The sequence below is a fragment of the Polypterus senegalus genome, chromosome 13, assembly GCF_016835505.1.
Source record: "Polypterus senegalus isolate Bchr_013 chromosome 13, ASM1683550v1, whole genome shotgun sequence".
Classification (NCBI taxonomy): Eukaryota; Metazoa; Chordata; class Cladistia; order Polypteriformes; family Polypteridae; genus Polypterus; species Polypterus senegalus.
The window spans coordinates 30,575,922-30,599,548 of record NC_053166.1 but is presented as its reverse complement, the minus strand read 5'-3'; the positions used below and the strand labels follow the sequence as shown (position 1 = coordinate 30,599,548).

The following is a 23,627-nucleotide window of genomic DNA, read 5'->3' as shown; positions in this document are numbered from 1 at the left end:
GCCGTGCAGAGGGCGACACCTCTGCACCACCCTGAACAGTGTGTCATTTTTTTTTTTTTCTTCAGTGGCTGGGGTGCCAATCCTACCACCAACCCCCCGAAAATTTCCCTGGAAGTTGGAGGACCTGCCTGAAGATTAACGTCATACCCAAGATGGAGCAACTGCAGGTTAAGGGCCTTGATCAGGGGCCCAGTGGAGTAGATGGATGGATGGTTAATGGGAGACAACCATAGATATGAAGAGTTTAAAAACCTTGGGATCTGACCAGTAAGACCAAGAAAAGGCCAACATGTTAGTCTTCACAACATATTTACTCACATCATTAATTATTTACAAATAGTGTTAAAAACAGATAAAGGATTGAAAATGTTCCACTTTCAGAGAAAACTTTAAAAGACATTATTACATTGTAGGTTCCAAATTGATAAATGCTAAGCTTCATTTTTTTGTCTCTCTGCTTATGCCCTTCCATTAAATTATGTATGAAGCAGGCGCTTGGCATTGGCATAAAAAGCAGCATAGTCACAATATCACAAAAAGTGTCACCAAGAGTATCAACTGTAAAAGGGGAAAAAAAAAAAAAAAGAGTCACCGGCGTATCGAAGTAAATGAAGTCCAGGTCGTAATGTTCCTGCCAACACTGAACGTAGGTGTCCTGTCCTCCTGAACCCTCTCGGATATCCACCCTGGAAGGATGGGTGCTGGTTGGCGTAGCGGTGCAGCCCCCCACCGTCTGGGCCTTCAGGTTCCCGTGTGTCCTTCTCAAGTACAGTTGCGTCATGGCGGTCACTAAAGTTCACGTTTTTCCCCCCTAGAGTATCTTGCACCCTTATAAACTGGAATATGTCGACTCGGGGGTTGGGGCTTTGGAAATGGCTGAATGAATGTTTGGTTACATTTTAAAAATGTCCAAGCAACGTTGCAAAACATTTTGAGTGCAATTTATACAAAACACTTTAATAAAGAGTTGTTCATAACAATTGGCAATTTAAAAACAACATAATTCACAAACATTGATGCAAGTACAAGAATTCTGAGAACACATTAAAAGCAAAATATACATTTAAACTTCAGTAGATTTTTTCTTTTTGTACATTACTTGGATTTCCATCTGTCAATTTCATAACCTTGAATAGAAATATGCAAGAGAGTTCATAATGAGGTCTATGCTTATTATCACATTTACAAAACTTTGTGCTGGATGAGAGAGTGCATAGACAGATGACACCATAAAGTGTATTAAAATGAGAATTAAATGTAACAAGTACTGTACAGTATATGGGGACTGGTCCCAAGGATAAAAACAAATGCAAAACTCACCGAACAATTCATTAAAATTACCTTTTCAAAGTGTATTGCTACTGAAGTCCCCACTAGCTGCTTGCGTGGCTAATCCGGAATTAAGACTCGTCAGAAAGGAAAAACAAACAAAAAATCAGGACTGCTGAAGTTTAACGGGGATGGAGCTAAGACCCAATAAAATGCAATATGCAGAATAAAAAAACGTCCAATTCATAGCCGATCCAGAATGTCCAGGACTTTTTTTTTCCCTGTGTATTTTATCAAATATAGTCGATAGTTTTAGATAAAAAAAAAAAAAAATGAAATCCGTGGTTCGATTTTCCTCCGCAGTTCTGGTCAGTGTTTGTTGTGGGCCTCTTCTTGAGAGGAGTTTGCAATTCCATTCTGATTTTGGTTTGAGCCCGATCCCAAGCCATACAGGCGCCCACAGTATTTGGCATCGTCAATGTTATCTTCAAAGAATAACTAAAAAATAATAAGACAAAACACATAGAATTTCCAAAATACGAACTATATTTTTATACTGATCTTCAAAAAAAACAAAACAATTGGCTGACTCACAAATAAAGTGAGTCCTCATAGCCAACTGACTAACATTCACACAATAATCAATGAATCTGCTTTTGTTTTGCCCGGTATGATGACTAACATCAAACATCGAACCTCAATCAGAATGAAGCTCGCCAGGTTTTTAGTCGCAAGTTGAATACCTGCTGTTACGAGTGAACGCTTTTACACTCAGTTACTGTGATGCAGTAGTGTGTGAGAATTGATGTCCCTTCTCACCCGCGTTCGAGAAATGGGCGGAACAGGACAGTGAGAAAAGCAGGAGTAAATCTCTCACTGTTTGTTATGGAGAAATTGGGCCTTCAAGGAATTCTCCACCCAAGGCGGATTTACTTGTATACAGTCAGGTCGGTAAGGATCTACACAGTGACAATTTTCATATTTTTGGCTCTCTATACCTCCAGTATGGATTTGAAACAAAGCAATCAAGATGTGATTGAAGTATAGACATTCAGCTTTAATTCAAGGAGTTTAACAAAAATATTGTATGAGCTGTTTAGACATTTTGATACATGGGCCACCCTGTTTTCAGGGGCTCAAATTATTTGGACAAACTAATATAATCAATACTAATAAAAGGCAAAGCACTGATTGACTGACTGACTGATCACTAATTCTCCAACTTCCCGTGTAGGTAGAAGGCTGAAATTTGGCAGGATCATTCCTTACAGCTTACTTACAAAAGTTAGGCAGGTTTCATTTCGAAATTCCACGCGTAATGGTCATAACTGGAACCTACTTATGTACATATATACCGGCCATAGCCTGCAGCTTGGTCACCGTGTGAGGCGGAGTTTCGCCCCTCATCGTCACGCCTCCCACGTAGTTGAGTGCCTGCCCAAATAAGGCCGTCTGTCAGCGGCAATCGAATAGAAACACTCTACCGCTAAATATTCAGACGAAGATGAGATGGTCAGGGTGGTGTTTGGCACAAACTCAGCCAAACTGCGAGAGAAACATTTAAGTGCCGGGTCTTAGCTAACATTAAATAAAGCCATAGACATTGCACGAGATTGCACAAGCACAGCTGAGAACCTTCGATGCACGTACTCCGAGTGGCTCACATGAACTGACTGTGAACTTAGTACGCAGAGAACACGCAAGACCTCCAAAGAGCGTGGAGACTTTTGATCACGTGGACGTGTCTGCAAAAAGTGGCGTCTCCTGCCCTGCAAAAATACTATAAAAGTCGAGCATCTGGAGCGCGCGCGCGTAGCTGTGGCAGCCATTGAGACACTGACTGCGCTTCTGCTTTAAGTGAAAGTAAGCACTTTTAATTTTTTCCTCCTGAGCTATAGCCCAGACAACTGCAAACACGGGATCCCTTTTCTAGACCGCGGCAAACTAATATTAAGGTGCTTCGCACTTTATTTTGCACGTATACAATTAGCCGTTGTGTAGCGCCTTTCAAAGCGGATCTACTACCAAGAGATGATCCATATACATTTTAGCTGCTGTTAGTACTACTTACCTGTTGTGTTATACCATCTTTAAAACGTAGTTTACCCAAGACCACTCCAGCAGTACTCAATGTATCTTTACTTCTTAAAATGTTAATGTTTTAATATTTAATAACTTATAGACTACATTTTATTTTTTTCCTTTGCACTTAGTGAGCGAAGCCAATGGGTAATCAGCGCTATATATATATATATATATATATATATATATATATATATATATATATATATATATACACACACACACACACACACACACACACATATATATATATATATATATATATATATATATATATATATATATATATATATATATATATATATATATATATATAACAAAGAAATGAAAAGTCTCAGAACAGTATCATTTCAATGGTAGGTTTATTTCAACAGTGGCAGATTGCACATCAAAAGGAAAATCGAAAAATAACTTTAAATAAAAGATAGAAATTGATTTGCATTTCATTGAGGGAAATAAGTTTTGAACCCTCTAACAAAAAGACTTAATACTTAGTGGAAAAACCCTTGTTTGCAAGCACAGAGGTCAAACGTTTCTTGTAATTGATGACCAAGTTTGCACATTTTAGGAGGAATGTTGGTCCACTCCTCTTTGCAGATCATCTCTAAATCCCTAAGGTTTGAGGCTGTCTCTGTGCTACTCTGAGCTTGAGCTCCCTCCATAGGTTTTCTATTGGATTAAGGTCCGAGACTGACTAGGCCACTCCATGACCTTAATGTGCTTCTTCTTGAGCCACTCCTTTGTTGCCTTTGCTGTATGTTTTGGGTCATTGTCGTGCTGGAACACCCATCCACGACCCATTTTCAGTTTCCTGGCAGAGGGAAGGAGATTGTCGCTCAGGATTTCACGATACATGGCTCCGTCCATTTTCCGTTAATGCGATTAAGTTGTCCTGTGCCCTTAGCAGAAAAACACCCCAAAGCAAAATGTTTCCACCCCCATGCTTGACGGTGGGGACGGTGTTTTAGGGGTCATAGGCAGCATTTTTCTTCCTCCAAACACAGCGAGTTGAGTTAATGCCAAAGAGCTCTATTTTGGTCTCATCAGACCACAGCACCTTCTCCCAGTCACTCTCTGAATCATTCAGGTGTTCATTGGCAAACTTCAGACGGGCCTGCACATGTGCCTTCTTGAGCAGGGGACCTTGCGAGCCCTGCAGGATTTTAATCCATTGCGGTGTAATGTGTTTCCAATGGTTTTCTTGGTGACTGTGGTCCCTGCTAATTTGAGGTCATTAACTAACTCCTCCCGTGTAGTTCTAGGATTCTTTTCACCTTTCTCAGAACCATTGACACCCCACGAGGTGAGATCTTGCGTGGAGCCCCAGAGCGAGGTCGATTGATGGTCATTTTGTGCTCCTTCCATTTTCAACAATCGCACCAACAGTTGTCACCTTCTCTCCCAGCTTCTTGCTAATGGTTTTGTAGCCCATTCCAGCCTTGTGCAGGTCTACAATTTTGTCTCTGACATCCTTGGACAGCTCTTTGGTCTTTCCCATGTTGTAGAGTGTGGAGTCTGCTTGATTGATTGATTCTGTGGACAGGTGTCTTTTATACAGGTGACTAGTTAAGACAGGTGTCCTTAATGAGGGTGACTAATTGAGTAGAAGTGTCTAACCACTCTGTGGGAGCCAGAACTCTTAATGGTTGGTAGGGGTTCAAAACTTATTTCCCTCAATGAAATGCAAATCAATTTCTATCTTTTATTTAAAGTTATTTTTCGATTTTCCTTTTGATGTGCAATCTGCCACTGTTGAAATAAACCTACCATTGAAATGATACTGTTCTGAGACTTTTCATTTCTTTGTCATTGGACAAACTTACAATATATATATATATATATATATATATATATATACACACACACATACAGTGGGATGCAAAAGTTTGGGCAACCTTGTTAATAGTCATTATTTTCCTGTATAAATCATTGGTTGTTACGATAAAAAATGTCAGTTAAATATATCATATAGGAGACACACACAGTGATATTTGAGAAGTGAAATGAAGTTTATTGGATTTACAGAAAGTGTGCAGTAATTGTTCAAACAAAATCAGGCAGGTGCATAAATCTGGGCACTGCTGTCATTTTATTGATTCCAAAACTTTTAGAACTAATTATTGGAACTCAAATTGGCTTGGTAAGCTCAGTGACCCCTGACCTACATACACAGGTGAATCCTATAATGAGAGAGTATTTAAGGGGGTCAATTGTAAGTTTCCCTCCTCCTTTAATTTTCTCTGAAGAGTAGCAACACGGGGGTCACAAAACAACTCTCAAATGAACTGAAGACAAAGATTGTTCACCATCATGGTTTAGGGAAGGATACAGAAAGCTGTCCCAGAGATTTAAGCTGTCTGTTTCCACAGTTAGGAACATATTGAGGAAATGGAAGACCACAGGCTCAGTTCAAGTTAAGGCTCGAAGTGGCAGACCAAGAAAGATTTCACATAGACAGAAGCGACGAATGGTGAGAACAGTCAGAGTCAACCCACAGACCAGCACCAAAGGCCTTCAACATCATCTTGCAGCAGATGGAGTCACTGTGCATCGTTCAACCATTCGCACTTTACACAAGGAGATGCTGTATGCGAGAGTGATGCAGAGGAAGCCTTTTCTCCGCCCACAGCACAAACAGAGCCGCTTGAGGTCTGCTCAAGCACATTTGGACAAGCCAGCTTCATTTTGGAATAAGGTGCTGTGGACTGATGAAACTAAAATTGAGTTATTTGGGCATAACAAGGGGCGTTATGCATGGAAGAAAAAAAACACAGCATTCCAAGAAAAACACCTGCTACCTACAGTAAAATATGGTGGTGGTTCCATCATGCTGTGGGGCTGTGTGGCCAGTGCAGAGACTGGAAATCTTGTCAAAGTTGAGGGCCGCATGGATTCCACTCAGTATCAGCAGATTCTGGAGACCAATGTCCAGGAATCAGTGACAAAGCTGAAGCTGCACCGGGGCTGGATCTTTCAACAAGACAACGACCCGAAACACTGCTCAAAATCCACTAAGGCATTCATGCATAGGAACAAGTACAACGTTCTGGGATGGCCATCTCAGTCCCCAGACCTGAATATAATTGAAAATCTGTGGTGTGAGTTAAAGAGAGCTGTCCATGCTCTGAAGCCATCAAACCTGAATGAACTAGAGATGTTTTGTAAAGTGGAATGGTCCAAAATACCTTCAACCACAATCCAGACTCTCATTGGAACCTACAGGAAGTGTTTAGAGGCTGTAATTTCTGCAAAAGGCAGATCTACTAAATATTGATTTCATTTCTTTTTTGTGGTGCCCAAATTTATGCACCTGCCTGATTTTGTTTTAACAATTATTGCACACTTTCTGTAAATCCAAAACTTCATTTCACTTTTCAAATATCACTGTGTGTGTCTCCTATATGATATATTTAACTGACATTTTTTATCGTAACAACCAAACCAACAACCATATATATATACACACACAATTTTTTTCTGGAAGTGATTTACTTGACAATATTAAAAAAAAAATAAATGTGTTTGGGATGTTGCGAGTGTACAACTGGATGACTTCACATACGGATTTACGCAACATGAGTAACATGAGACTTTTGCTGCTGTTCAACACTGCTCACTGTAGAGTGATGAGCCATCAGAAAATGATTTATCTGCATAAAAATGTAAGATTATTTTTTATTCTTGCTGATCAATACACACTACTTCAAGAAAATCCATGTCAAATCATCTTCTAACCTGCTTAATCCAGACCAGGGTCACAGGGGAGCTGGAGCCTAACCCAGTTAGCATAGGGCACAAGGCAGGAACAAAACACTGGACAGGGCGCCAGTCCATTGCATGGTGAACACACACACCAAACACACACTAGGGCCACTTTAGCGTCACCATTTCACCTAACCTGTATGTCTTTGGACCGTGGCAGGAAATCCACACAGACAAGTGATGGAACATGTAAACTTCACACAGAGAGGACCTGGGGCACAAACACCGGTCTCCTTAGTGTGAGGCAGGATCGCTACCACTGCATCACCATGCTGCCACATCAAGTAGGCAACATATCAAAAGTATTATTTTTGGGTGGCGTATTACTTCAATGTTTTTGTTCCCAATGTTTTTAAACTTAATTGTACATGATTTTCAGTTAAAACAACTCAACTTAACCTTCTGGGCATTTAAAACTTACCTTTGAATAAAATAAAAAATAAAATTGTTAAGTCTATTAAATAAAAGCTACGTGAAGATTTTTTTTTTGCAAACAAGAAAGCCATCATCCATACTGGACTAGCCTTCCACTAATATTCAGTCATATTTCAAAGGCCTATTTTCCGAATGAAAATATCACAATCCTGTTTTTTGCAGAGCCAGCAGAACTTGGATGACAGGTAACAATGTGACATGCTACTGCCTTACATTACCTCTTTCATTCTGAAGAAAGCCATCCCCGTGAGTAACGAGTCGGAGCCTGCCTGGTGCTGTCGTCCAATTCGCTTTAGCTCTAGCTGGTCTGCTACCTCCTGAAGACCACCCTGAAAAATAATAAAAAGTCATATACACAATACTGCCCAAAATTTAATGAAAAATGGTGTTTGAGAGAAAATGTAGCTTGGTGTAAAGTTTATTTACAGCTGGCTCAAAAAAATACATTTATCAGTTAGAAGAAATGTAAGATCATCCTAAAGTAATCAGTATTCATAAACTGTGTAAACACAACAAAAGGATATGAAAATCAACTATACAATTTACTATTTCAAAATAATCTTGCTTCAAGATTGTATTACACACAACCAGAATTATTTGGGTTCACACTGACAAAGCAGGACTGTACCAACAATTTTCCCTAAATTCTTATGTCTGAACTACAATCAGGGCTGTGGAGTTAGAAGCAAAATTGTAATATATAATGTGTTAAAATCGCTAATTTCAGATATACAGTAATCCCCCGCTATATCACGCTTCGACTCTCATGGCTTCACTCCATCGCGGATTTTATATGTAAGCATATCTAAATATATATCACGGATTTTCCGCTGGTTCGCGGATTTCTGGGGACAAGGGGTCTTTTAATTTATGGTACATGCTTCCTCAGTTGGTTTGCCCAGTGGATTTCATACAAGGAACGCTATTGGCAGATGGCTGAGAATCTACCCAATCAGAGCATGTATTACGGTTTAAATAAATCTCCTCAATGATATACGATATGCTTCCCACGCGGTGCTTCGCATACTTAAAAGCTCTAACAGCACCTATTGATTTTTGATTGTTTGCTTTTCTCTGTCTCTCTCTCTGACATTCTCTGCTCCTGACGCACACTCCTTTGAAGAGAAAGATATGTTTGCATTCTTTTAATTGTGAGACGCAACTGTCATCTCTGTCTTGTCATGGAGCACAGTTTAAACTTTTGAAAAAGAGACAAATGTTTGTTTGCAGTGTGTTAAAGTCCCTATCTCTACAACCTCCTGTGTTTCTGTGCAAATCTGTGACCCAAGCGTGACAATATAAAAACAACAATATAAACGTATAGTTTATACTTCGCGGATTTTCACCTTTCACGGGGGGTTCTGAAACGCAACCCCTACAATCAAAGAGGGATAACTGTACTAATTCAATTACTACTTTTTCATCTTGTCTCTTGGAAAAAAAATTTAAACCTCTTAAATTTTTCAGGTTCTTATGTTTAATGCTACTCAGTGTTTCTAACTTCTTAAATAAATTATATGATAAAGGCAAAATGGCTTCACTACAGCCTTTACACCAAAAGTATAAGAGGCTAAAGGCACTAAAAAAACATCCAATTATTCACATTGGCAATGATGAAATGTCTTGTGTGCTTTCAATCAACATAGTAAATGTATCTGTCTAATTACATCAGAGTCGATGGCACTATAAAATGAGGAGTCAGAGCAGAAAGTTGTGTGTGCCGACTCTATAGCCCCGGTTACAGTGCCAATCTGTTACTGATAACAGTTTTCAAAAATATTAATAATAAACAAAAAATAAATAAAAACGTTATTATGTAATACTGAAAAGTTTATGTATATTAAGTTGACGCAGTACCAAAGATACGATTTTCATTGAATTTGCTATTATAGTATTGTACAGGCAGTCTATCTGAGCAAATCTCAGTAACTTCAATATAGCATAAAATAGAACTATAGATACTACAAATTTCTGTTATGTACACTATTACAGCAGGAAAAACATTTGTCAGATCATTTTTTTGTACATATTAATCTAGTAAAATCAAAATTAAATAAATACAATTCCAAACTGTGGAAACTAATGTTAATATGAACCCTTATAAATACTGTTTTTTATTTTTAAACTTGAAATATTTATACCTTTAGATTCTTACAGCTCTTCATTAGATATTTAACATCATATATTGCAGGAAAAAACAGGTTCAGTATCTGGAAAAATTCATGCTCCTCCTCTGGCAGTCGTGAGTCAGTCAAAAGTTTGACTAAGTAACCAAAGTCATAGCCACTGAAATGAAACAAAAATATTATATGTAATGTTAATGACATTGAATAGATAAACGTCTGTTCTATCTACCTAATCTTTTTGTCTCAAAAGGAAATGTAGCTTTTACAGAAGCTTAATAAATACAGAAATATTACAACAAACAACAATGGTCTTCAGTTATGGATAACTCATGGTGATGATCAATGCTGGACTTATCACTGACCATTTCAGTTGAAGTGATAATAGTTGTTGATGTAGTAGGGATGATATGGTGGGAATGATCATTGGAAAAAGGGGACAATAGGAGGGGAAAATCCGGTTTTTTTTAAAAAAAAAACAACAATTGGTTCAGGGTGTTAGCCGAGTCCACATCGTCTTCTAGCACCTGAGCCATGGATTGTTTGAGTCCAGTTAATTATACCCAATCCATTCCAGATATCTTTCATATTATTCTGAGCAGGTCTGTTTTCTGTTTTAGCTTTAGTACTAGGGTGTTGTACTGTGTTAGCCATTATGAATGTAGTGAGAAGTCAAGCAGAATGACACCTTTTATTGGCTAACTAAAAAGATTACAATATGCAAGGTTTCGAGGCAACTCAGGCCCCTTCTTCAGGCATGATGTAATCACTGTTTTAGCTTTGTAAGCTTATGCTTCCTTTTCTTCACTCAGCTTTTTCCCCCAGTGCTCGCTATGTGTCCTTCAAAGCGTCTTTGTCAACAGATTTGAATGCTTTTAAATATTTTTTTTTTATTCATTTTTAATAGACATTTTAGATGCTTGGTAATCCAGGGCTACTCGTTTGGAAAACAATGTTGACACAAAAGGTAATATAGTCAGTGATGCAGTGGGCTGTGTCCCTTACTATGATCCTCATGTGATTCATATTTCCCAGTCTGTCATTTGGAATCAGTCATTCATAACCGTTTCAACCTCCAGGCTCCACTTGCTCACCATCCAGGTGGGAACAGGTTGCCATCTAATAATAGGCTTACAGCCACAAGTAAGATGGATCAGCTTGTCGTCAGATCTTCCCAAAGGTGCCAGGTGTTTACACGAAAAGGCATTTTTAACATTTGAAAAGAGCAAGTCCAGCTTGTTATTTCCTAAAGTGGAACATGACAAAACCTGACAGATGTTTGTCATTGCTCATTCCAAAGTTACACAATTGAAGTCATCACATATTATAACTGCAAAGCCAGAATGACCCACCATTAGTGTGTTAGTAACATTATCTAGTCTCATTTGCAGAGGGAGGAATATAAACATTAGTAACAATGACATAACTTCTCTCCCAGGACAAATAAAGTTAATGAATTCTGACAGCCAGAAATTCAATGTCCTAATTACAAATTATTGTTTTATCTGAAATATGCTCCCTTTAACACTGAGGAACAGGGTCTCCGACAGCCTGAATAAGATGAAATTCGTCCAGCATTTAAACAGTTTCAGGTATATCAGGTTTAAGTCAGCACTCTATAATACATAAAATGCCAAGATACTTGTAAACACCACAACCCTCTACGAGTATGGACAGTTCATCCATCTTATCTACCTACATTCAAATATTGCCCATAATAGATGGCAGGCCAGTTCTAAATCTTTTCTGCCATGTTTTAATTCTTGAACCAGCTGTCTGATCATTCTGACTTCGGACAAACAACTCTTGTGGTACTGTGAAACTGAGCTGCTTAGGCACTCATGAATGCAGTGCTAGTAGTGGATTATGGGAGTATTTAGTACACCCCACTTTTATGTTCTTGGTATCTTTTACGATTCAATTTGTTTCAGATGTAAAAGGACCTTTCAGGTCCTCTTCATAACCTTCCTCAAGTTCACAGCCCATTCAAAAGGCATCAGAGATAAGCCAGCACTTGGGTTTGCGTTGTCTGCAGCAGATCATCAGTAAATTTAAAACTCATCCAATTTCTAGTGGCTACTGTCAGTGACAAGCCAGATGTCAAATAATATCCAATCATAATCAAAACTAGCAACTAGTAAAACAACTTCAGAAACAAAAAGAAAACAGAGAAAACACACAGCTTCAGTGTGTACATTTCTTTTTTTTTTTTCTTTCAATCTTTTGCAGATACATACACAAAGCCCTTAACAACCTCCAATGTATACAAAAAAATGCACTGAGAGATTTTCATTTACAATTATTTATGTTAAGGTACATACCTGTGAAATGAGAGCCATTTAACATTTTCACACAACACCAAACCGGAGGTCATTAGGAGCTCTGCAAAGTAAAGTGTATCAATGCCTTCTTCTTCATGCTTTTTAAACTGAAGCCCAGAGTTCTGAAGTAGATCTATGGAATCTTGGGAATACATGTCTTCCCTAAATAAACAAAAAATAAATACAAATAAAACACACAAAAATTAAACAGTAACCGTTCAGAGGGCATAGTATTAAAACATACAGTTGCAAAGAAAAACTAGACTTAACATGCTGAAAATTAGCTTTAGTATCATTCTTGCTCATGTAGTGTGCAACTCTTATTCCATGCACAACAAAAATGGACATTGAGGTACACCATATTTTTACATAGTACATAACTGGCATAAAATCTATTTATATTTTAAGCTAGGGGTGGGCGGTATGACCAAAATTCTATATTACGATATTTTTCTAAATTATCCTGGTTTCACGGTATTCGACGGTATTTTTTTCCCCATGCATGAGTGGATGTTAACCACATTTTCCACTGCAATTACTGGCTAAGAATAACCTATTCCACTGTCAAGAGTATTGTACATTGTACAAAAAAAATTTTAATGTGCACACAAGTATTAATACAGTTTTGCATTGCCCCATAAAGTGATAGTTTTCAAGGGGGTGGCACTAATGGAGAAGGTATCACATTGCATGACAGATGCAGTCAAAATATAGAACCTTTTTATTGAACAAATTTTGCAAAAACAAACTATAATTTTGACAACATATTTTCAACCATACAAAGAGGCATTTAGATTTAGTAAAATATCGATAAGTGCTTGTCAAAAATTGTATTGCACCGAATATGTCTTAGAAAAGGAATAAATAGTAAATATTTTTTGTAAACCAACTACACTTTCTGTTAATGTTAACAATCTCTGTCCACTGACACGTTAAAGTGACTTTTTAAACAACTTTATCATCATTAAACTGCATAATATTTAAACTAATAAATAATAACAATAAAATAAATAATAGTATTATTACTGATAGTTGCACTATTACTTCAAGACTTCAAGCCCAGGTGCATTACACAGTATTCACCAAATTAAAATAAAATAAAACAAGTGCAACTTGGTGATGACATCTTTACCAACTGAACCATCATTTAGGCAAACTGCATTAATATGGACCTTGCTTCAAGCTAAGCTATACTGGGAAGAAAAAAACAAACTATATGTCGAGAACAAAGTCAACATTTCCACTTTATTCTCGCCGTTTATGTTGAGATTAAAGTCGACATTTCCACTTTATTCTCATAGTTTACTTCATAATTAAAGTAGAATGTCTAAACTAAACTTCTTCCTAAAAATCAATGTTTAATCAATTACTTTGTTACACCGTCATAAATTAATGCAGCACATTAAATGCTTTGTGTTATGTTCCCCGACCCAGTGGTTAATCACTACGCTTCTTAAACTGACTTCCTCTGCACTAAAAGAAGACAGCAATCACCATACAGAATCAATTCACTTCATGATATTCCTGCTTTCTGAAAATTTAGAATGCTAAGATAAATACTTGATATCATTTTCATGATGAAATGCATTAAAGCAGGTATTACACATGCACGGTAGTGAGGCGGTAGTGCTGCTCCCTCGCAGTAAGGGGTCCCCAGGTGTATGTTCAGTGTAGAGAACTTTATGGCAGGTGTGACGAGGCTCCAAAAAACTGGATGTATGAATAGCTATCGCACAGGTTTAACTTAAATATTGTGCAAATGTTGGGTTTCTGATTTGCTGGTCGGAGACCAAACACAGAATTCAATGCATGTTCTTCTGAGTGGGCTATCTTTATTGCATGCATGCTGTCTCTATCTGACGTACCAAAACCCCAGTTCCTTTTTCTTTCACCACATAACCAATCACCACACGATAAACGTCTTTGTGAAATTAAAACTAGTTATAAACTTAGCCCACGGAGTGTTCAGAACTTTAAAAAAATCTTTGTTATACATGTTTAATTATGCCATCCATTCAGAGTTGCGCCCATCTCTGAACGAGTCGCCAGCACATCACAGGATGAATACAAACAAAACATACACTAGCAGGGTCAATATAGCACAACAAAACCCCACATCCTACATGACTTTGAAAGGAAACTGAAGCACGAGTAAACCCACCAGAAAAACATGCAAATGCAAGGCAGGCACGCCGCTGTGCCCCCGTATGATTAATGCATGCTTTAATGCATTTCACCATGAAAATTATATTAAGTATTTATCTAGCTAGTATTTAGCATTCTAAATGTGCAGAGAGCAGGAAGATCATGAAGTGAATGTATTCTGTGCGGCGATCGCTGTCGGCGCCTCCTCTTAGTTCAAGAAGAAGTCAGTTTAAGAATCACTTAACACAAAGCATTTAATTTGCTATATAACTTATGACGGGGTTTGAGAAAATCTATAAATTAAATATTCATTTTACGATGAAGTTTAGTTTACGATGGTCTACTTTAATGACAAATTACGAGAATAAAGTCAACATGTCGTCACACTATTACACAGTACCCAGGTACATTACACTGTATTGAAAACAAATAAAACAAGTACAACTTGGCTTGCAGTATTATCCAGTAGTATCGAAACAGTATTTACACATCTGACCTTTTAAAACTAAAGTTATTTCCAGGCGACGGACGTGACTCCTTTTTTTCGGCAAAAGTTCTTCTGTTCATTATGTTCAACTTTACTTTTAGTTCAGTTTCGGTATGCTCTCTGTCCATTTTCACTGCGCGGCATACCTATGCTACCGCCCACTATTTGGTGGTGTAGCAGTGAAAAAGAGCCCTAGTGCAACAAATCTGTGTTTAGCGGTGTAGCAGTGAAAAAGATCCCCACTTGAACAGTTTCCCGCTGCACCACGTTCCGAACGTCGTTTAGGCAATTTAAACCGGTGTTGCGGTATAAGAAAAATCCATATCATAAAAAAAATTAAAAACGGTTTTCGGTATGAACCAGTATACCGCCCAGCACTATTTTAAGCCTATCCGTTAATTATTGAATTCAATTTATCTATACAGGGTTACAAAGAAAGGATCATATCTGTAAAGTATTGAGAGCAACGCTGTAAACAATCCTGGGTGGGGTGGAAGTCCATTACAGGACACACTCATAAACAAGCCCACAGAGAATTACCAGACTATGCAATGTCTTTTGGATATACGAGTAAAAGCTGAAGAAAAATTGACACCCGGAGAATGTACAAACACCATACAGACAGCACTGGGGCCAGTCTAAACTATAATCAGATAATTAAAGACACATTTTCTTATGTCACAACTTTTCACTCATTAGCGATATCAAAATAAGAGCCCAGAAGCTATAAAGATAGAAAAATAGATCGACGACAAACATTTCTAATCAGATTGAAAGTTAACTTTGCAGATGAACCAAACAATGTGGAATGGCAAATAACGTAGAATCCACTGAATTATTAGAGAGGGACTTGGACAGAACACAGGTTTGGGCAGATTTGTGGCAGATAAAATTTAATGCAAGTAAATATTAAGTGTTAAATGTAAGGAGTAAAAATGTTAAATCTAAATACACAACGAGAGGTCTAAAACTGCCCAGGGTTTGTTTCCTGCCTTGTGCCCCGTGTTGGCTGGGATTGGCTCCAGCAGAACCCCGTGACCCTGTAGTTAGGATATAGTGGGTTGGATAATGGATGGATGGTGGTCTAAAACTTGAAAACACACCTTATGACAAGTCAAACAAGTCTATGCTTAAGCTTTTTAATACGCTGGCGAGGCTTCATTTGGAGTCCCGAGTACAATTTTGGTCTCTAGGTATACAAAAAAAGACAGCACTACTAGAAAGTCTTGAGAAGAGCAATTAGCTCTTACTTCTCAGTCCCAGAATCTGCGTATGAGGAAAGATAAAAATGGGTTTGCTTTTCAGTTTAAGAAAACAGGTGTTAACACCTGTTAAAAGGTGACATGACTGAAGTTTTTGAAAGTAATGATAGAAATTAGTACAGTAGATGCCAGCTGTTTATTTAAAGCAAGTACAAAAAGAATACACACACGGACACAGATGGAAATTTAAGGGCAGGTATCACACACACGCTATAAAATTTCTCTTCACACTGAGAGCTACTGACACATCGATTAAATTACCAAGTAGTGTGGTAGAGAGTAAGACTTTAGGAACCTGCAAAACTCAAGTTGATGTTATTTTGTAGGAATTACACAGACATGAGCTTTTGTTACGTGAAATGGCCGGTTTTCATCAAACTTTTTCTAACATTAAGTATTTTGCAGATTACCCAGTCTTTTTACTTTCTCGTATGCGAAGTATTGTAATCATCCAAAAATTCAATATCAAGATTTTGACTAATCTAAAAGTATTAGGCCTCTCTGACCTTCTCGTACACAAAGTGTAGGGAAAGTATTGGAATCCTCCAAAAATTTCATGCTGAGATTTTGATGAATCTCGACATTTTAGACCTCCCCGAGTCGGAAAATACCATTTTTGTTATTAAGTCTGTGTGTGTGTATACAAACACGATAACTTGAAAACACTTAGGTCAACCAAATTTTGCATACAAGTTTTTGGTACAAAACGTAGATTTCTATCAACTTTTTGGCTATTTCAAAAAACTGGAAGTGGTACTTCACCTTTTATTCATGCAGCTGCACAGTCTGATTTATTCAACTTTATTTTTATAACAATTGTTCAGTAGATTAGTAATATGATTTGATGTTGATGGTTCTTTAATGTATATAAATATAAAAATAATCATTATCTTGTGGTTTACTCCTCAAAATCCATCCCCTTATCTGAGTATACGAGAAAGTCGAGAGGAGACCATTCCAGTTTTTTTTTTTTAAACCGCTTTAATAAGATCTCGGCGCTTGTTTTTGTCATGTCATTTAATGTCTCATTGTTTGTCAGATACAGTATATCTCCTAGTATACATTTTACTTCTTTAAGAGCAATCAACATCATTTTTGTAAAAAAAGACATCCCTTGATCTTTTGTCACCTTTCTCTCTAAAAATTGTATTCTGTAAGTATCATCATTATACAGTTGCAAATGGTATCAAATGACCCTATCCACTACTGGCTACCATGTTACTTACATCTCGCTGTAACCAAGCAGTCAAGCTACAATGAAGTAAAAAGCCCTTCACAAAAAGTCATGACAGAGAAAAGCATACTTTGTGAAGTGTCACTCAGTTTTGTAACACTTTCACTATTAGTAACTTATGAGAATGCATTCAGAAACTTGAGGTACATGCCTAACTAAAGGACAAGTTCCTTACACAAGTCAAAGTGACATGTAATTAACCTCCTTAGCATTAGACCCGAGCATCAATTGGGCTCTAAAAACAGTGCTAAGAGTGTTAGTCCCGAGTATCACTCAGGCAACTGTACAGACACGTCTCATGTAAAACCCGAGGTTTACTCGGCCTGTAAAAGTGCCAACGACGTTAGTGGAGAGTGTTACTCGAGCAACGGTGTAGGTGTGTCTGGTGTAAGCGGCAGACCTGAGCGTTACCTGGGGGACAGCGTAGAGATATCTTCTCCAAGCCTCATGATGGCATCTTGTAAGAGACGCCTCTCATCAGCAGTGATGACGAAGTGAATCTGACATCAGGCAGTTCAATTAAAATGGTCAGTGAAACTGAAAGTGACTGTGGGAATCCAAAAGTGACGCTCGCATCACTCGCACATGTTCAGTGTGCTGTTCATATTATTATTATTATTTGTACAATTATTATACTTTCTACACTTATGACTTTGTACTTTTAGTGTTTTACTCATTTTACAGTAGAAAGAAGAGATTTACTAAAAATGCCATTAACTCTAAGGAGGTTATGAAATTAGTTAAAACAAAAACATGTAGCATAATAAGGTCTCAAGCATCAATCTCAGTTAAACTTAACACCACGTACGTTAAATTGAATTTAAAATTAAACTGCCAAGTTGTGGTTCCAGGGGGATAGTCTCCATCCTCATTCATAAAAGTCAGCCCAAGTTGGATAATTTTCAGTAAGTCTACATTGCACCGCAGTAGCTGATACTGGTAATCCACAGTACTTCGAAATTCCCCAATTGGTCTGACAACTACTCCAGGAAATTCTGTGTCCTGTAGTTAAAAACAAACAGAAGGGGTTTTTGTACAATGAAAATTAACCTTAAACAGACCGTTTTTCTAATGAATAGAAAGGAAACCAATATTTGAGGATTACAAACCTCTCACAACATCAAAGTCAAAATATGCAGTCATGAAAAATAACATCTGCTACTCTTATTTAGCAATAGCTCAGAGCCAGCATCACAATACTTGCCGTATTTAAGGACATAACGACACAGAAGTGTGTGTTGCCTTACCATAGCAATATAATTGTAATTCTGAATTATCTGTCGAATTTTCCTCATTTCTTCTTCGACATTGCTCGCCCAAACTTCGCAGATAATCTGGCTGGTATCTGCAAGTGCGGCTGGCATTTTGCAGTGGGGGCAGAAAAAGTGAATTTTGCTTTTACAATATGATGGACTGGCTGCTCTTTAGACCTTGTATTAAAACAAGAAAATGACAGTGTATTTAGGATCAGCCTGTACAGACGTTTAATTATATTTCATTGAATAGTAATCAACCTAAAATATACATTCATTTTAAACAAGTATTACAATAAACAATAATATAAACCAACAGCTTCAAAAACAATAAGGTAAAACTTCACATTTAAAAGTAAAAGAAAACACAATGTATATTAATAGACAATTATTTGGTTTTTAAAGTTTCTGAAATTTTATATAGCTTTCACTACCGAAATATCAAACATAATAAAAGTTGGTGAAAGCATCACAGACAAATTGCTTTCTATTGTACCTTGTGAGCTCAGAGTGACAACATACCACATTTACAGCACACTCGTGCAGAAGAGAATATTTACATGATGCATACAGGAATAGGAAATCATACTTAATCAATAACTTCTATCTGTGAATAAATCTATTTTCACACTAGAATGCTTTGTGTCTGACCATTTAAATAAGGAATGTGTTTTATATACTTACTAAAAATTTACAGACCAGCATAATATTGTAGTGGAGCTTAAAAACTTCTTTACGGTTATTTACGTAATTCCCAGGATTTTTTTTTTTTATTACTTATAAAAGTGCATTAGTTATATTCTCAGAATGATGAAAAGGTTCCAACTCATTCAATAAACGGTGTTCTATTTTCAGACTGCAAATGTAACAGCTTTCACATCAGGAATGCCATTCTTGTAACACACAACTCAGCCTCTAATGGCCACAAGAAGACTGGAGTTCCACAATAGGGTGGTCAGTGCCATATAAACTTTAACTGTCAAACAAGGTTACGCAACTGATGGATCAATTCAGAAGTATAGTATTAAACATACCCCAAAAGTGCAGTTTCAGTGCATAAGGTAAATCTCTTTCACTTTTTTTATTTTTTTTATTATTGTACCTACTACAAAATATTTTTGATAATTTCTTGAATGACGAAAAAAATCTATACCAGTCTATTTAAATGTTGTTCCTTTTTCCGTTAACACATCTTAAGATAAAGTGATACAGTAAATATACCTGGATAATATCATACACATATTATAAAAGTCTACATTTCACAATGGTAGCTCATCTACAGCACTTTTCTGCATGGACATTGAAACGTTAGATACAGCATTAAGAAAAACTTGCAAAGCACAAAGGCACGAAAAATGAGAAAGCTTCTTCGCACTTTTCTTGACAGAATCCCTCTTTTACTTAATGGTTTATCTGTTGTGACTCTTGTATATAAATTGTTTATTTTTTTGTGCACTACGTTGATAGATAAATTGAATCACTGCTTAAAGTTAATACTGATACAATGAAAAATGTGATGATTAATAATAATAATAAATCATACTTGGTACGTTTCTAATGAAGAAGTTGAAACACACTGAGGCGCTGCGTTGACGGAATAGACTTGAAAATCCCCGCAGATTATGTGCATCAAGTGCCGGGAAAATAATTACGTAACTTAGTATCTGACACAAATATGAAGCGGGACAGCAGTCTACCTCACCGTCAACGTATTCCTCGAACACCAAATGTTACGTCGACGTTAACTTCCGTTAAATCTCATAAAACAGCGCATCTTCCAACTCGATAAAAAACCGTTTTGGAACACATCACTAATTGAAACGGTAACCTTCTCCTTATCTGAATAAGCAGCAGATATATACAGATTTTATCATAATAATGATAATGTGAAAACTGACCAAAACGTACATTTAGACGTGTCTAAAATGTTAGGAAAAAAAGCAGAATACATTGCTGACTTTGATACACTTAAACGTAAAAGCAAAATAAGGTTTCTGAATTCCCATTCCGGGATTTTGTTAAAACAAACCAAATAATGCTTTTAAATAGACTTCGAAAAACGCAACCAAAAAAATACCTGAATTAGTCCTGCGTCCGTTCAATTAGTTTATATCAAAGATTCCACTTAAGTGCTATCTGTATTTATGTGGAAGAGTGAATTTCCCAATGCGCATGCGCATTCGTTTAGCCCGTAACCTATGGCCTCACTTCCGTGTCCGTATATCGCCGAGTACACGCGCCTCCTAAATGTTTGACATTTACCGTACCTTCGATACATTCCTCGGTTATTTTATACAAAGTAATAACTTAAAAAAAAAAAGTTAATTGAAAATGTATATGTGCAACTAACAAAACAATACCAATAATACAAAATTGTTACTTAAGCAGTTTGCTGGAGAGTAGGATTTTTAGGAACCTTCAAATCTTGATTTTGATTTCATTTTAGACCAGTGCTTCTCAAACTATTTTGTTCCAAGGCCTCCTTCCACTCCCCATAAATTAAACTTAAAGAACCAAATTATAATAAAAATTCATCTGCCTTGGGTACTAATCCCGTCTGAATTAGGATTTAAACAGCATTGATTCACTTCTCTGCTCAGACTAAGATGTGCTTTTAGCAAACTGAAAGCCTAAAGGGCACTTTCCTCCACAAAGAGAGTAACGAAACTACAATGTAGGACAGAGGGAACACTAATATGAAAAGGAGAGTAAAGGGAAGCTTTGGCATTTTTCTATTATCGTGACGCAAGACAGAAAACTTACGATTAGGCACCTGATAGGAATTTTAAGATTAGGAACCCAAAGGGGACATTAACATTAGGGACCTATAGGTAACTATCCTCCACCCCCACTAACTTTAAAGATAGCATTTGTGTAGCCAGTCTTTGTGTCACGATAATAGAAAAATGCCAAAGCTTTTTCTAGCCTTCTGAGAACTTGAGGTCCTCGTATCCCTCCAGACTATCAGCCCCTAGAATTTTCAAATCAAATAACTTATTTCATGGCCCTCCTTGCTGAGGTCACAGTTTGAGATTAACTGTTTAAGACAGTCTAGGAAAACAGGATGGATAAGCTTGAGCTTCTCGTCACCATTGTTCAAATATTATGAAAAGCAACACAACGCTAGTAGAGGATGGGTGCCTGTTATTCAAAATATGCACAGATCATAGATGGAGGGCTTTTTCTACAGCATACAAATCTGGGAAGTTGGGATTAGTTAACAAAAATGAAAGACAGCTCTCCTCTTTCTTTTACATACTGACTTTTATGGACACAATTATTTTGTAGTTTGTTTCTTTTCCATGCAATACAAAAGTAAGCAAGTACACATTATTTTCTAGGTTCATATAGCTAAAAATCGTACACATCTTACCAAAATATGAAGATAAAAATTAACTATTTCAAAGGAGTCATCCATCCATTTTTTCCAAAATAAATGTATTTTTCATTTCTGTAGCTGAAGCATAACCCCATCTCTGAATGGGGAACTATCCTGTATTGCAAAAATAACGTTAGGTTTAAATTTCTTCAAAAGGCAGAATGGAAAAAACAGGAGGGCATCTGGAGATGTATGTGAATAAGCAATGGAAAAAGGGAGCATAATACTATTAAAAGTAAGTGTGTGTGATCCAGACATTGAAATGTGGACTGAACTCATCCATGTTACTGGCCAAGGAGATAAGTCACACTCAGTAACAGAAATGATCCACTCTGTATTAATGTCTTCATGATGAATCATTCCTTTACGAAAGGAAGCAAACATCTGCCACCATGTTCCATTCGTAGACACTACCAGCTCAGCCTGCTCTATTCAGATGTTTATGCCTTTATTCAGCAAAATTGTGTCAAGAAACGCTATGGCGGATCCTTTTTACCAACAGCGTTTTGCCTGTATAATAGCTCACTGGGACTGTAATTGTTAAAGTCAGAAATTTGCTTTCTTTTTAGCCATTCTGGTGTATAGTGGAGGCTTTGTGTTTGTTATAATACAGCATTTATTTCGCTTCTTTAAAGGTCTAAAATTTCCATTGGGAAAAAAATTAAGTTTTATTTACCTACCTGTGGTACAATCTGAGAACCTACAACCCTGTTAACAGTAGCAGGTCTCTATTTTCCAAGCCAAAATTTGTTTGGTGTGTTGGGTGGGGGTCATGGGTATATATATATATATATATATATATATATATATATATATATATATATATATATATATATATATATATATATATATACAGTATATTTGAGCTTCTGTAAAGTTTTAATTAACCACTGGGGACAAATAAAAGCATCTACCTATCATAAACATACACATTGACCACCTTTAAGAATGGCTGACTTGACCTCATTTAAAAAAATAAATAAATAAATTGTAAATGCAAACACTAAGAAATGTTCTCAACCCAAATGGCTTCCTCTTAGTCATGGCCAGCGTCACAACCTACAGGTCCAGGTCCATGTTTGGTCCAATCCATTCAACTTGTTAATAAAATTATAAACAATGCCTTTGGTCTCCTAATGTAATAGAGCATCCATGCTGCTAGCACTGCCTAATAAAACTGTTCATGTCGGTTACAATGACCTGCATTTTTTCTTCTCATTTGTGTGTTTTTTTCTCTGAGGGGTCAAGCAGGCCATTAATCATACATTTTTTGATATATTTAAATGAATTTTTAAAAGGAATACACCATATGAAAGGGATTTATTTTAGATAATTCATTGGAAAAAAAGGTTCCTTATATAACACAAAGAAATAAATCTTTCAAAATTAGGTTTACCTGAAGGGTATGTTGCTAATTTAAAACAAAGTAAACACAACATTAACAACAACAACAGTAAGCTGCAGATGGCATGAGATTGCAATTCCAATTCCAATATTTAAATGTAAAATCATTCCAAATGACATTTGCAGTTTGGTAAGTAATATGGTTTATTTTTATTAGAAAAAAAAAAAAATTGATTTACCAATTTTTTAAAGAATTTCCCAGGAAAACTACCTTGCAGTAATTTCTAAATCAACAGAAAAGTTTACATACAAAAAAAATACAATACTGTACATGTTATTCAAAACTACATTTATTTTCATTTCATGAAAACAGCACAGATGTAATATACTGTAATATACTGTACAACGTAACAAAGTATATACATATATACACACACATCCAGACAGACACACACAAGGCAACATGAACAATAGACACTGATCACTTCATGGTTTGGCTGATACTATTTTGTATTAAACTCAAAATTACTC

The 23,627-nt window shown here is 36.8% G+C and overlaps 1 protein-coding gene across 1 annotated transcript; it reads right to left on the bottom strand.

The window, feature by feature from the left end:
• Positions 1-292: 292 nt before the first annotated feature.
• On the bottom strand, positions 293-20,563 carry cnot8 (CCR4-NOT transcription complex, subunit 8). The gene is made up of 7 exons (XM_039775100.1): positions 20,451-20,563; positions 18,368-18,550; positions 17,929-18,122; positions 11,993-12,154; positions 9,690-9,834; positions 7,767-7,877; positions 293-1,767 (listed from the first exon to the last, which is right to left on the bottom strand). Exons 2-7 carry the CDS (start codon positions 18,482-18,484, stop codon positions 1,639-1,641), a joined length of 858 nt encoding a protein of 285 aa, XP_039631034.1. The 5' UTR covers positions 18,485-18,550; positions 20,451-20,563; the 3' UTR covers positions 293-1,638.
• Between the last annotated feature and the right edge of the window lie 3,064 nt (positions 20,564-23,627).